The 12,952-nt window shown below is 46.0% G+C and overlaps 1 protein-coding gene across 1 annotated transcript in view; it reads right to left on the bottom strand.

The window, feature by feature from the left end:
- The window catches only part of ABI3 (ABI family member 3), a 48,494-nt gene extending 40,430 nt beyond the window's left edge, over positions 1 to 8,064 (bottom strand). Inside the window, exon 1 of the mRNA XM_083147323.1 lies at positions 7,784 to 8,064. Coding sequence (XP_083003449.1) covers positions 7,784 to 7,930 — 147 coding nt within the window. The 5' untranslated portion in view covers positions 7,931 to 8,064. The remainder of the gene's footprint in view (positions 1 to 7,783) is intronic.
- Between the last annotated feature and the right edge of the window lie 4,888 nt (positions 8,065 to 12,952).

The raw sequence follows: 12,952 nt of genomic DNA, 5'->3' as shown, positions 1-12,952 counted from the left end.
CTTAAAGGGTTGAGAAGTGCTGTACCTTTATTGAGAAATCGTTTGTGACTTATGATCAGGAATGTTGCTGCTAGCAAGATATCCTAACATAATTATTTGTGTGGATTCACAGCAGCTACTTACAGCTCTATTATCTGTTAGGGGTGGAGTAACCTCGCCTGCCCTACCTCCGTTGTACTCAGATGGAGTTGACGTGTGTGTGCGGGGTGCTAGGCTTCACCAATAATAGCCGCGTTCGTGGGAGCCCGTTAGTCAGGCTCCCACCTCGATGCCACCTGGTCTTATGTTAAGGACAACACACACGCCAAGGCCAGTGATGAACAAGGGGAAACTCTAACTGACACCTACTGGCGAGGATACTAACAGAGCTCCCGTAACAGTGACCCCGGGGGGCCTGGTGTGAAACCGTGTACTGATGAGACCACACCACAGGTGTAACAATACACAAAAGATGACTCACTAAGCAAGCATGTAACAATACGCAAAAGATGACTCAATAAGCTGGAATGTAACAATACATAAAAGATGATTCAATAAGCAGGACTGTAACAATACACCAAGATGACTCAATAAGCAGGACTGTAATAAAACACAAAAGATAACCCACACAAGGTTGATACAAAAGATAGGGATATCAAACTTAGCTGGGGCTGAGCTGCTGCGGGCAAGGCAGGGAACCAGCCGAAGGGAAGCACCACGCTGGAGAAGAAATCCCACAAAAGACCAACAGGAGCTCCAGAGACCGGGAACACTCAGGACGCTGGGTCTGAACTATAACCGGCGTCTGAGTGTCCCGGCGCCAGACTTTAAATAGTAAATCCTCCATGGGAGGATGAGGCTGCGTTGCGGGCCTCCTCTTCCGCCCGGCCGCCTGGCGTCCCCCGTCGCCTAGGCAACCAGGGCGGGCGCTGAGGAAGTGGCCGGGCGTGAGACTCCCGGCCGCCCGTGACGTCGGACGGAGGGCGTGCGTCACTGACGCGACCACGCCCCCTGACGCGGCGACGTCCCCTGACGCGGCGACGTCCCGACTGCGTAGTAACAGCCGGGATACACCGCAGAGAACCCCCTGCGTCAGCGCTGGAGCTGACTGCAGGGGTTATAACAGTACCCCCCCCTTGAGGAGGGGTCACGAACCCTTACCCCCAGGTTTAAACGGACATTTTTTAAAGAATTCTGCCCTAAGTCTGGGAGCATGTAGGAGTCTATCCGGAACCCAGGATCTCTCTTCATCCCCGAATCCTTGCCAATGAACAAGAAATTTAAGTTGACCCCGGACGAATTTGGAATCAAGAATCTGTTCTACCAAGAATTCCTTGTGGCCTCTGATAATCACAGGTCTCCTGGACTGTTTCTGATGAAAGAGAGTGGGAACCGGCTTAAAAAGTGAACAATGGAAAACATTATTGATCTTCAATGATCGAGGTAATTGCAACTGAAAGGCTACCGGGTTAACCTGTTTGGTAATGAGAAAAGGTCCAATAAATCTGGGACCCAATTTATGACTTTTCTGGCGTAATTTAATAAATCGGGTTGAGAGAAAGACTTTCTGGCCAACCCTGAATGAACAGGGTCTCCTGTGCCTATCATAAAACATCTTAGAACGGGCAGAGGAAAGATTCAAGGCAAGACGCACCTTCTTCCAGGAGTCCCTAAGGACAGAAACTGCCGAGGAGATTGAGTGCGTGGACTTAACGGGAACGTCAAAGGAATTGCATTTAGGATGAAAGCCAACGTTACAGAAAAACGGTGAAGTCTTGGTTGACACGTGATAGGCATTATTATAAGAAAATTCGGCTAGTGGAACCAAGTCTGCCCAATCGGTCTGACATTTCGCAACAAAGCAGCGTAAATATTGTTCCAAGACCTGATTAACCCTTTCGGTTTGTCCATTCGATTGAGGGTGGTATCCGGAGGACAAGCTGAGCTGAATTCCCAAGTTGGAGCACAACGCCCTCCAAAAGCTAGCGACAAATTGAGGTCCCCTGTCCGAGACAATATCTCTGGGAAGACCATGAAGTCTGAAAATATGAGTAATGAAAAGTTGAGCTAATTCTCGGGCCGAGGGAAGTTTGCGCAATGGTATAAAATGAGCCATCTTACTAAATCGATCGACCGTAACCCAAATGGTGGAAAAATGGGAGGACAAAGGAAGGTCGACAATAAAATCCATCGAAATGTGGGACCAGGGTCTTTCTGGAATGGATAAAGGTAGAAGTTGGCCCATAGGTGCTACTCTGGGTGATTTCTGTCGAGCGCATACAGGACAGACAGAGACAAAATGGGTGACGTCCTGTTTCATGGTGGGCCACCAGACCACTGTGGACAGACTTTCGAGAGTCTTGGTGATGCCCAGCCAGCTTAGTGGAATGGAAATCCTTGAGGACTAAACCTCGCAGAGTTTTGGGGACAAAAAGTCGATCCTGAGGAGTCGACCGAGGTGCAGAGGACTGGGAAGCAAGGACACGGGTAGCCAAATCTTGGGTTAACCCAGCCAAGATAATAGCAGACGGGATAATGGGTTCATCCACCAATTCCGAGTCCTGAGAAGACTGGAAACTCCGGGAAAGCGCATCGGCCTTGGTGTTCTTAGGACCGGGTCTAAAGGTGATATTAAATCGAAATCTGGTAAAGAAAAGAGCCCATCTTGCTTGACGTGGGTTGAGTCGTTTGGCCGACTGGATATAAGCCAAATTTTTGTGATCCGTAATAACGGTGATCACGTGCTCTGCTCCTTCAAGCCATTGGCGCCATTCTTCAAAGGCCCATTTTATGGCAAGGAGCTCTCTATTACCTACATCATAATTCTTTTCAGCGGGGGAAAATTTACGTGAAAAATAGGCACAGGGATGCAGTTTATTATCCAGACTGTGAGTCTGGGAAAGCACGGCTCCAGCCCCGACATCGGAGGCGTCAACTTCCACTAAGAATGGCGTCCTGGGGTCCGGATGATGAAGAATGGGGGCAGAACAGAAAGCTTTCTTCAGCCGTTCAAAGGATTCGATGGCCTGTGGAGACCAGTCTTGTGGATCTGCTCCCTTGCGAGTGAGTTCCACAATAGGAGCCACGATATCTGAAAATGAACGAATAAATTTGCGATAGTAGTTAGAGAAACCAAGGAACCTCTGAACAGCCTTGAGGTTAGTGGGGCGAGCCCATGACAGGATGGCTTGAACCTTTTTAGGCTCCATGGAAAAACCTCTGGGAGTAATGATATAGCCAAGGAAAGAAACTTGGGAAACTTCAAACTCACATTTCTCTAACTTGGCGTAAAGATGGTTTTCGCGTAATTTTTGGAGGACCATGCAGACATGTTGCCTATGTTCGGTCAGGGTTTTGGAAAAAATCAAGATATCGTCCAGATAGACAACAGCGAAAACTCCTAAAAACGGCCGGAGTACCTCATTAATGAAATCTTGGAAGACGGCAGGAGCATTGGCCAGTCCGAAAGGCATCACCAGATATTCGTAGTGGCCAGTGTGTGTGTTGAAGGCCGTCTTCCACTCGTCCCCCTGCCTGATTCTTATGAGGTTGTATGCTCCTCTTAAATCAATCTTTGAAAAAACAACGGCTTCCCGAATCTGATCGAATAACACAGAAATGAGGGGTAAAGGATAAGAATTCTTTATGGTGATCTGATTCAAGGCACGATAATCGATGCAGGGGCGTAAGGACCCATCTTTTTTTTCAACAAAAAAAAACCCTGCCCCCACAGGGGATTTAGACGGACGGATGAAGCCTTTTTCTAGGCTCTCTTGGATATAATTCTCCATGGCAAGGGACTCAGGAGCGGAGAGAGCATACAAACGCCCTTTGGGTAATCTGGCATTGGGGACGAGATCAATAGTACAATCAAACGGCCGATGAGGAGGCAGTGTTTCTGCTTCTTTCTTAGAAAAAACGTCAACAAAACTGTGATACGGTGAGGGTAAAGAAGACAAAACAGGAGACACCGCCCGAAGAGGGAGAGAGAGACAACTGTCAGAACATGCTGATCCCCATCGGGTGATTTCTCCCGTGACCCAATTAACATTAGGATTGTGCTTCTTTAGCCAAGGTAGGCCCAAGACAAGAGGTGCAAACGGACAATGAAAAACTAAAAAAGAGATCTCCTCGGAATACAAGGCCCCTATAGACAACCTGAGGGAAGGAGTGCAGAAGGAGATGCTGCCATTGGATAGTGGTAGGCCATCTAAACCACATACAGACAAGGACCCCTCTAGGGGAATAGGTTTGAACCCTAAGGATTCGACCAATGTGGCGTCCATAAAATTGCCGGCTGCGCCACAATCAAAAAAGGCAGACACCTCCCGGAACTGCTTCCCAAAGGAAATGGTAGTCTTTATATAGATGGACTCAATGGGGGAAAAACAGGTAAGGCCTAAGTCATGGGTCTTCAACCTGTGGCCCTCCAGATGTTGTGAAACTACATGTTCCAACATGCATTGCCACATTTTTTCCTATAAGAGCATGCCGAAAAACCTCAGGGCATTCTGGGATATGTAGTTCCGCAACATCTGGAGGGCCACAGGTTGAAGACCTGTGGCCTAAGTGAACCCCCCCGAGGTTACCTAGGCCCTGTCTTTTCCCGCCTTAAGAGGACAGACCAATGCGCGGTGACCGGACCCACCACAATAAAGACACAATCCCTTAAGTCTTCTCCGATTCTTTTCGGAAGCGGAAAGGCGAGTGGCCCCTAGCTGCATGGGTTCCTCCCCTGAGTGGTCAGAAGAATCACCCGGAGGGGATGAGGGAAAGACCCCAGATTCTCTTTCTCTCTGACGTTCCCCAAAAATGCCGATCCACCTTGATGGCTAGTTGCATTATCTCATCTAAGGATGTGGGAGATGGGTAGTGTACCAGGGCGTCTTTGAGACCATCGGACAAGCCAATTCTAAATTGACTGCGTAGGGCTGCTTCATTCCACCCAGAATCGTTGGCCCACCTCCTAAACTGTGTACAATATCCCTCTGCCGTGCCTTGCCCCTGACGAAGGGCTCGGAGATTAGCCTCTGCTGAGGCAGACCTATCGGGATCATCGTATAACAAACCCATGGCCGAAAAAAAAGAATTGACAGAGGAGAGGGCTTCATCCCCTGCAGGGAGTCCGAATGCCCAGGTCTGGGGATCCCCCTGTAGGAGAGAAATAATTATCCCTACCCGCTGAACCTCTGAACCTGAGGACATGGGGCGCAGTTTGAAATACAGTTTACAGGATTCTCGAAAATTATAGAAAAGGGAACGGTCTCCAGAAAAACGATCTGGGAGATCGAGTTTAGGCTCTGGGCGTCTAGACGCAGATAGGACTCCATGTACCTGTTCCTCCTGAGTATTGACCCGGAGGGTGAGCTTTTGGAGCTCCTGCGTGAGGGTGTGAATCTGGCCCGCCAGAGCATGTCCCGTGGCCTGCTGAGAAGGATCCATGACAGACTACGACCAGATGCTATGTACTTGTATGGCCGGGACTAATGTTAGGGGTGGAGTAACCTCGCCTGCCCTACCTCCGTTGTACTCAGATGGAGTTGACGTGTGTGTGCGGGGTGCTAGGCTTCACCAATAATAGCCGCGTTCGTGGGAGCCCGTTAGTCAGGCTCCCACCTCGATGCCACCTGGTCTTATGTTAAGGACAACACACACGCCAAAGCCAGTGATGAACAAGGGGAAACTCTAACTGACACCTACTGGCGAGGATACTAACAGAGCTCCCGTAACAGTGACCCCGGGGGGCCTGGTGTGAAACCGTGTACTGATGAGACCACACCACAGGTGTAACAATACACAAAAGATGACTCACTAAGCAAGCATGTAACAATACGCAAAAGATGACTCAATAAGCTGGAATGTAACAATACATAAAAGATGATTCAATAAGCAGGACTGTAACAATACACCAAGATGACTCAATAAGCAGGACTGTAATAAAACACAAAAGATAACCCACACAAGGTTGATACAAAAGATAGGGATATCGCCTAGGCAACCGGGGCGGGCGCTGAGGAAGTGGCCGGGCGTGAGACTCCCGGCCGCCTGTGACGTCGGACGGAGAGCGTGCGTCACTGACGCGACCACGCCCCCTGACGCGGCGACGTCCCGGCTGCGTAGTAACAGCCGGGACACACCGCAGAGAACCCCCTGCGTCAGCGCTGGAGCTGACTGCAGGGGTTATAACATTATCTTTCTTAAGTAAATTATTACAATCGAATGAGCGTCTGATTATTGAGTTTTTTCAAATAATTTTTTTGCCAACAGGGGTCAGTGACGTCAGACGTGGAGCTTCTGATAACATTGCTTGTAAAATATTAACCGTATATCTGTATTTTGCAAACAACTGTACCCATCCCACTTTAAGAAAAGAACATTTCACTGCACCACAAAAAAAGTCATCCCCACAATAACTAATGCCACTCCTACTACTTATCATTAAACAGGCACTAGAGCACAGAAATAACTTCAGTATCAGAAAATGACATTTACACTGTGGGAAGTTAAATACGCATATACTGCACCTTATACTGCACCTTACACACGACCTTTAAAGTGATTGTGTATTGACACCAGTAAAATGTTTCAATGTAATAGTGGCTATCTTAATGTAAACAATGCCTTTGTAATATTTTATTAGTCAATAAATAAACCTTCTAATATTGGCACACTGTGAAGTCAGATAAGATTTCAGTAGTAAAATTTTGTTCACAAATAGTTTTATAGTTTTAAATGTAACCTCAATGGTGAGCTACAGTACATTAACTGCCTATACATCTGAGTAATGTACTAAATCGGCTCCAATTACACTCTCCATCACCCATAGTCTAACAATAATGAAAACCAGTTACACCTGAAATTTACTTGGGCAAAAAATCCATCTTGTTCTTCTCTGCCCGCTCACCTGCAGGTCACCCAGGAGGTGTGCCGGGAGAGTTCTACAACTGTCACAATGGTGATGCATTGGAAATGGCAGGTGGACGTTTTTAAATATAACTTAAAAACGAGGCAACCAATTACAATGCCAATGTTTTTAGGCAAATCTAAGGACCAAGGGGTCTATTTATGAAGCTTTGTTTGAAAAGTAATCATTAGGAGCTGGTTGGATTTGATGTGCCCTGCTAAGACAACAGCATTACATACATATGTTACTCATAAAAGTTGTCCTTCTGCTGTCAATATATAGATTATAATAAGGTTCTTTACTTCAACGTATGTTGTCAATTTCACCTATTGTAAAACCATTTACCTTATTACAGTTACGTAAGGTGGGGCTGTTTTTGCATCCCAATGTACTCTCCAAGATACATTTTACAGGTAAATTGAGCGTTGTGGAAAGTTACTGTTACAGTCAGTTTTGTATGTGCCAAGTGCAGTGTCTGTATCTGGTTTCACAAGTTAAACCTACACTATACTTAATGTTTCACCACCACTGCCAATTGGTAAGATTATGCTCCCATTGTTTTTATAACAGGCATTGTAACACATTTTCTTCCCTAGACAATTAGCCATTGCTTATCTTAGTATGTCATGTATGTATGTATGTATGTATGTATGTATGTATGTATGTATGTATTACATTGTTTGCAGATATAACACTTATGACTGTGAGGAAGCTATGGTTAGTCGGCTTACCGTAGTACCAGCCCCTGGACCGTCCTCGACAGTTGTTGGAGCTCTACATTTCCCGTTATATCATCTCTTTTAGAAAAAGCTTTTAATTCATCAATTCTTGTTACACATTCAGCCCAATAATGTTCAGACAACTAGTTTTGAAGCATTTCCCTCTAGCTTTTTCTCTTACCTCCATGTAGTTCTTCTCACAGTAATCAGCAACATTATGCAGGTTTTGGTAGCTGTCTCTAAGAGCTTGTCTTGCTGTAGAAATCTCCCTGCAGCTGTCCGGCATTGCCTGTGTTGTTATTGAAACATCTGGAGTATTATTTAGCATGTTAGCCTCTATGCATCTGTGCTTGCGGAAAGTGACATACAGTTTGTATGTGAGCAAGAGACTGTGGTTCTTAGATACTTCCTCAGACGAAACCACAATGTACTGAGTACAGACATACTGTAGGCTCAGAGAATACACAGTCTCTCTCTTTCTCTCTCTCTCTCTCTCTCTCTCACTGCAGCCTGAAGGACTGGGTCCTGGGGAAGCGAAGCGTTGGCACAATAGATTGGGCTGGGAGTACTTCCTGGTGCCGCCAGAGTTGGGGTGAGCAAGGTCTCTGTGGGAGCAGTGGTGCCTGGTGGCATTGCTGGCTTCATCTAGTTAGGAATGCTGGGAAGAGGAGATTATGTCAGAGCCAGTGGCATCGGGGGGGGGGGTAATTTTTACCTGGGCCCGGGTCTGCAATATGAATGGAGCTGAAGCCCAAGAACATACCTCCCAACTCTTTAAAATTGGGACCTACCAGCTCGAGAAGGGGGTAGAGCAACACACCAGTTGGGCATGACCTTGGACAGAGGAGGTGTGGCCTAGCTCTCCCTTAGCAGCTGGGCAACCACTAACTCCCTCCGTGCACTGAAGAGATGTGCACTTTTGTATTGAGCCTAGGGCAGCTGGAAGGCTTTATCAGGCCCTGCATGCACAAGTGTATTTAGTATTAAGGCCACTATACACATTGTTAAGGAATATGCTCTAAATTTGTATGTAAACATCCCACATGCTTCTGCTCTCTTATTTGCACTAATATACAATTGTAGTGACAAGACTAACATGCACTTTACTCAGGGCAGGTGACCGGGGGGGTCAAAGGGGACACTCATACCAGGCCACAGCCTTGTGAGGAGCCCCAGGACTTTGATGAGTCAGGAGCTGTAGCCCTGTCAATTGTTCTAACGGCACCAGCTGCCTGCATGCACACCTGGATTCCTGGAAGGGAGCTTACTTGGAACCCAATCCAGTTACCCCCCTCGGTCTGGTCACCTGTATGGCTACTCATACTTATGAGTTGAATGACATCTTGCAACACATTGAGCTGCACAACAAAAAATGCTGCGCCCTCCCCAATTACATTGCATAGTGAATATTAATAATTAGATAAAATACATTCAATATGCAATGTAACAAAAATCAGTGTGCGTGGTTGGGGGCACAAGAGATATCAGTCTACCGGGTCCCAAGATTTTTGTTGCCAGCCCTGTCTTTACCTGTAGAAGCCATTGCGAGGCCATGCCCACCTGACACGCAAGCACTGTTTTAGAGAACTCTTGCACTAAGCTCCTGTACAAGGGAAGGTTGTCGTTTCAGTCCCCCGTATGCACACGTATGCATAGTATACACACTGAAGGCAGGAAACAACATTGCAGCACACCAGCACCCAATTGGCAGGATAATTATTCCTACAGACACATATGCTGTTCAAGTCTTTCAGGCCCTAAACTTTGAGATACTGCTCCATTATAGAATCTCTTTAGGATCATTGCCAACATTATTGCGTATCTACAGTATGATTGAGTGGAGGAGTACAATGTAACCAAATGGACAGTGTATTAAAAATTTCTGCAGAACTAATTTGCATGCAATTCTACTAATCATTTCAACTTGAGAAGTCTTGACCTGTCCTTTTACTATAAAAAAAAAGAGCTGCTGCAAAATCGGGTTTTTATTAATGTGCCTAAAATAGCCACAGATGCCTCATGATATTAAGTTTGGGTCACCCATTATACAGAGGGCAACCTGGGTTTAACTCGTTTTATAATCAGGGTTAAATTGCCAGGTTGCCAGGGCTTTCAGGCTACATCTTAAACATGTAGATAGTATGGAGTTCAAGGCTTCCGAACCTCCAGCTCAGCTCATCTGGTATCACCCTTTGGTGTCATAAAAAACTTTTTTTCCTTTGTTACTAGAGGTCCACACTGTCACAGGCCGACATGTATCAAACAGTAAGCTCTTCCTCATGGCAGTATGCTGATACAAATGTGTAATTTCTGAAAGATATAAACATTTAAAGATTTACTTAAGAGAATAATTATTCATTAATAAAAATCCAGACTGCTACAAACAATATAACTATGTGACTGTCCTATAAGAAGGCTTAGGGAGGGTTGTTTCGGTAAAGCTCAAGCTCCAGGAGCTGAGGGGAAAAGAGGGAGCACCGCCACCCCCTCTAATCCCTCCTCCAATGCACCAGGAGATAGAGACTTGAGCGAGGGAAGCAGCACTACAGGGGTGTGGAGTCTCCGTCCACATGCAGACAGAGACCCTATGCTCCTCCAGAAATGCCCACCACCTTAAAAGAGACAGGTGCTAGAGGTCTTTCTCCACCTCTAGCATTTGTGCAGGAATCCACATAGAAGTGTAGATTCTGGGAACACTGATGCACAACAAGCATGTAACACCCTGGCAACAAGAATTTACCCTCCTGGCAATGAGAATGTTATTTCCCCTGGCAATGAGCATGTAACTTCGCCTGACAAGGAGCATGTTCCTTCCCCTGGCAAAAAGCATGTAACCCCCCTGCATACCAATTATCTGTCCTCAAACATGAGCCATGTTTGGGAGAATAACACAAGCAGGTCATAGAAAAGAGGTGGGAAGGTCTCTAAATATTAAGAAAATTAAATACATTTGCATTGGACCTAATATAGACTTCAGATTCCTGTTTTGAGTTGCCTTAGAAAATCTGTCCGTTAGATTGTCTGTGGTAGTAGTAATTGATGACGATGATGATAAAATAATCATTGTTCTGTATTAATTAATGTAGAACAATAATTGGTTAGGTCTGCTGTATTTGCATTGCATACATTTCTATCGCCCTTATGTTTTTAACTGGCAAACTGAAAAAATATTTCTCATTGACAAGTATGGTATTAACATTCCCCCAAGGGTAACCTGAATTTAGCGATAGACCCTAAAAATATAGGTCTTTTAACGGGCCAGTAATTTCTCCGGATATTAGTATATATTTATTTTTTGCAGCATTATCAGGTCTTAGAGGCTTTTTTAAAAAAAATAAATGTAAGCCAAAAGCTAATCCAGCTGTGAGCACTTTAGTCAAATGTGGCCGCTTTTTAAATTTGTATACACTCAGGACAATAAAGGATCAACTGATCCTGCTTTGCACCATCTTATTATATAGACTATGCTGTGATAATATTGGCTGTTGTACATAGAGGACCTTAGTATATAACTCTGCTGATAACTAAATAGTTTACTTCCTTAAACTGCATATAATATTTTAAAATGTGTTACATTTAGGAAAGGAAATAGACTTAATGCTTTGAAATTATTTTTTATTTTAGCTGAAAAGGACTGAATTAATTCTGATTTGATGATTAAAGCAAAAAAATAAAAGGCAAGCAACTTATCTGAAACAAAACATGTTGCGATGTAAGGTGTAGCAAATACAGTTATATTTATACTGAACACAGTAGATACTGGATGTTTTTGCATGTAGCTCAAAAATGTGAAACAGCTTTCTTTTTACACTGGAATTTAGATCTGCCCTACCTACAGTATGCCGTTACTTTTTTGTTTTATTGCATTACTTCCAAATTGGAATCAGCAGCTCAATGATTTTAGTCAAACCAATAACAATCTAAATATGAGACAATTAAGCTACTGTAGCACAACTAGGCTCCAATGAAAGTCAGGGGTACTGTATTTAACATGTGACCTAGAGGCAGAACTCTGGGAGACAACAGAGTCATTTGCCGCCGGGCTCCTGCTGCCAAGGGGGCACCTCTCCTCACCTGCAAGTTTGAATCAGTTAATTGAAAGCCATGGACATCACTTCTGTGGCTGACTCCCGCTTTTCCCAGGAACATTTACGGTACTTGTTTCCTAGCACGGCCACAATCGCGGGCATCGGGTGTCATTTTTAGTGGTCTGCGACGCGACCGACGCGATGCCCCCGATTTTCGCGTGGCGAGTGCAGCGAGCCCGCGAGGGGCGGCGGTACGCGTCCTCCGACCTTTTCATACCCCCACTATCCACATCGGCGTGGAGTTGAGAATAGAATAGTGTGGCGAGCGCAGCGAGCCACTGAGCCCGAAGCGTGGCGAGCGCAGCGAGCCCCGCGAGGGGACGCGGATACCTTCACAGGTAAACGCGTCCCTTCGCGGGCTTCACAGGTATCCGCGTACCCTCGCGGGGCTCGCTGCGCTCGCCACGCTTCGGGCTCGGTGGCTCGCTGCGCTTGCCACACTATTCTATTCTCAACTCCACGCCGATGTGGATAGTGGGGGTATGAAAAGGTCGGAGGACGCGTACCGCCGCCCCTCGCGGGCTCGCTGCACTCGCCACGCTTCTGGTTCGCGTTGATCGTGGGGTGGCGTCAACTACTTTTGGGGGGACATTTCACTGTTCAGCGGTGTTTTTTGGGTTTTCTGGCCCATTTACCATTGTCCCCTATGATGATTTGGGTAAATTGAGCCATTTAACATTAATTCCTATGGGAAATCGGGGGCATCGCGGGTAAATTGAGGCATTTAACATTGTTCCCTATGGGGAAATCGCGGGCATCGCGTCGGTACCATCGCACCCGATTTTTTAGTGCATGCGATGGCCGCGATGCCCCCGATTTTTCCTCACGATGCCCACGATCATGAACGTTGTGGCCGTGCTAGGAAACAAGTACTACATTTACATTACACACATGAATAGATATATTCTAAAAGGTGGTGTGTGCGTGTCGGGGGGGGGGGACGACGACAAATATTTATCTTGTCTCCAGGCAACTGGGATGAATTTACGCCACTGATGTGATCCTTTAGTTGTTGTTGAAGTATGTGTCTCAGCATGCCCTTACCAAGTGTTACCGAGCCTTGATAGAAGGAAAAAGGAGGGATGGAGGGAAAAATTTTGAATACCTCTGTGTAACTATTGCACAAAGTAAAGGCCCCCATACATTAGTCCGACTTGTCCTAAGGACAAGTCGGACCTGATTTCCCCCTGCAGCTCCCCGGGAGGGACACACACGATTAGGCACTGATGTGCCAAGTTTTGCAAATGATACATCGCATGCAA

The sequence above is a fragment of the Crinia signifera genome, chromosome 6 (assembly GCF_055691185.1).
Source record: "Crinia signifera chromosome 6, ASM5569118v1, whole genome shotgun sequence".
NCBI classification, from domain to species: domain Eukaryota; kingdom Metazoa; phylum Chordata; class Amphibia; order Anura; family Myobatrachidae; genus Crinia; species Crinia signifera.
The sequence above is the reverse complement of the archived record's forward strand: the minus strand, read 5'-3'. Positions and strand labels throughout refer to the sequence as shown.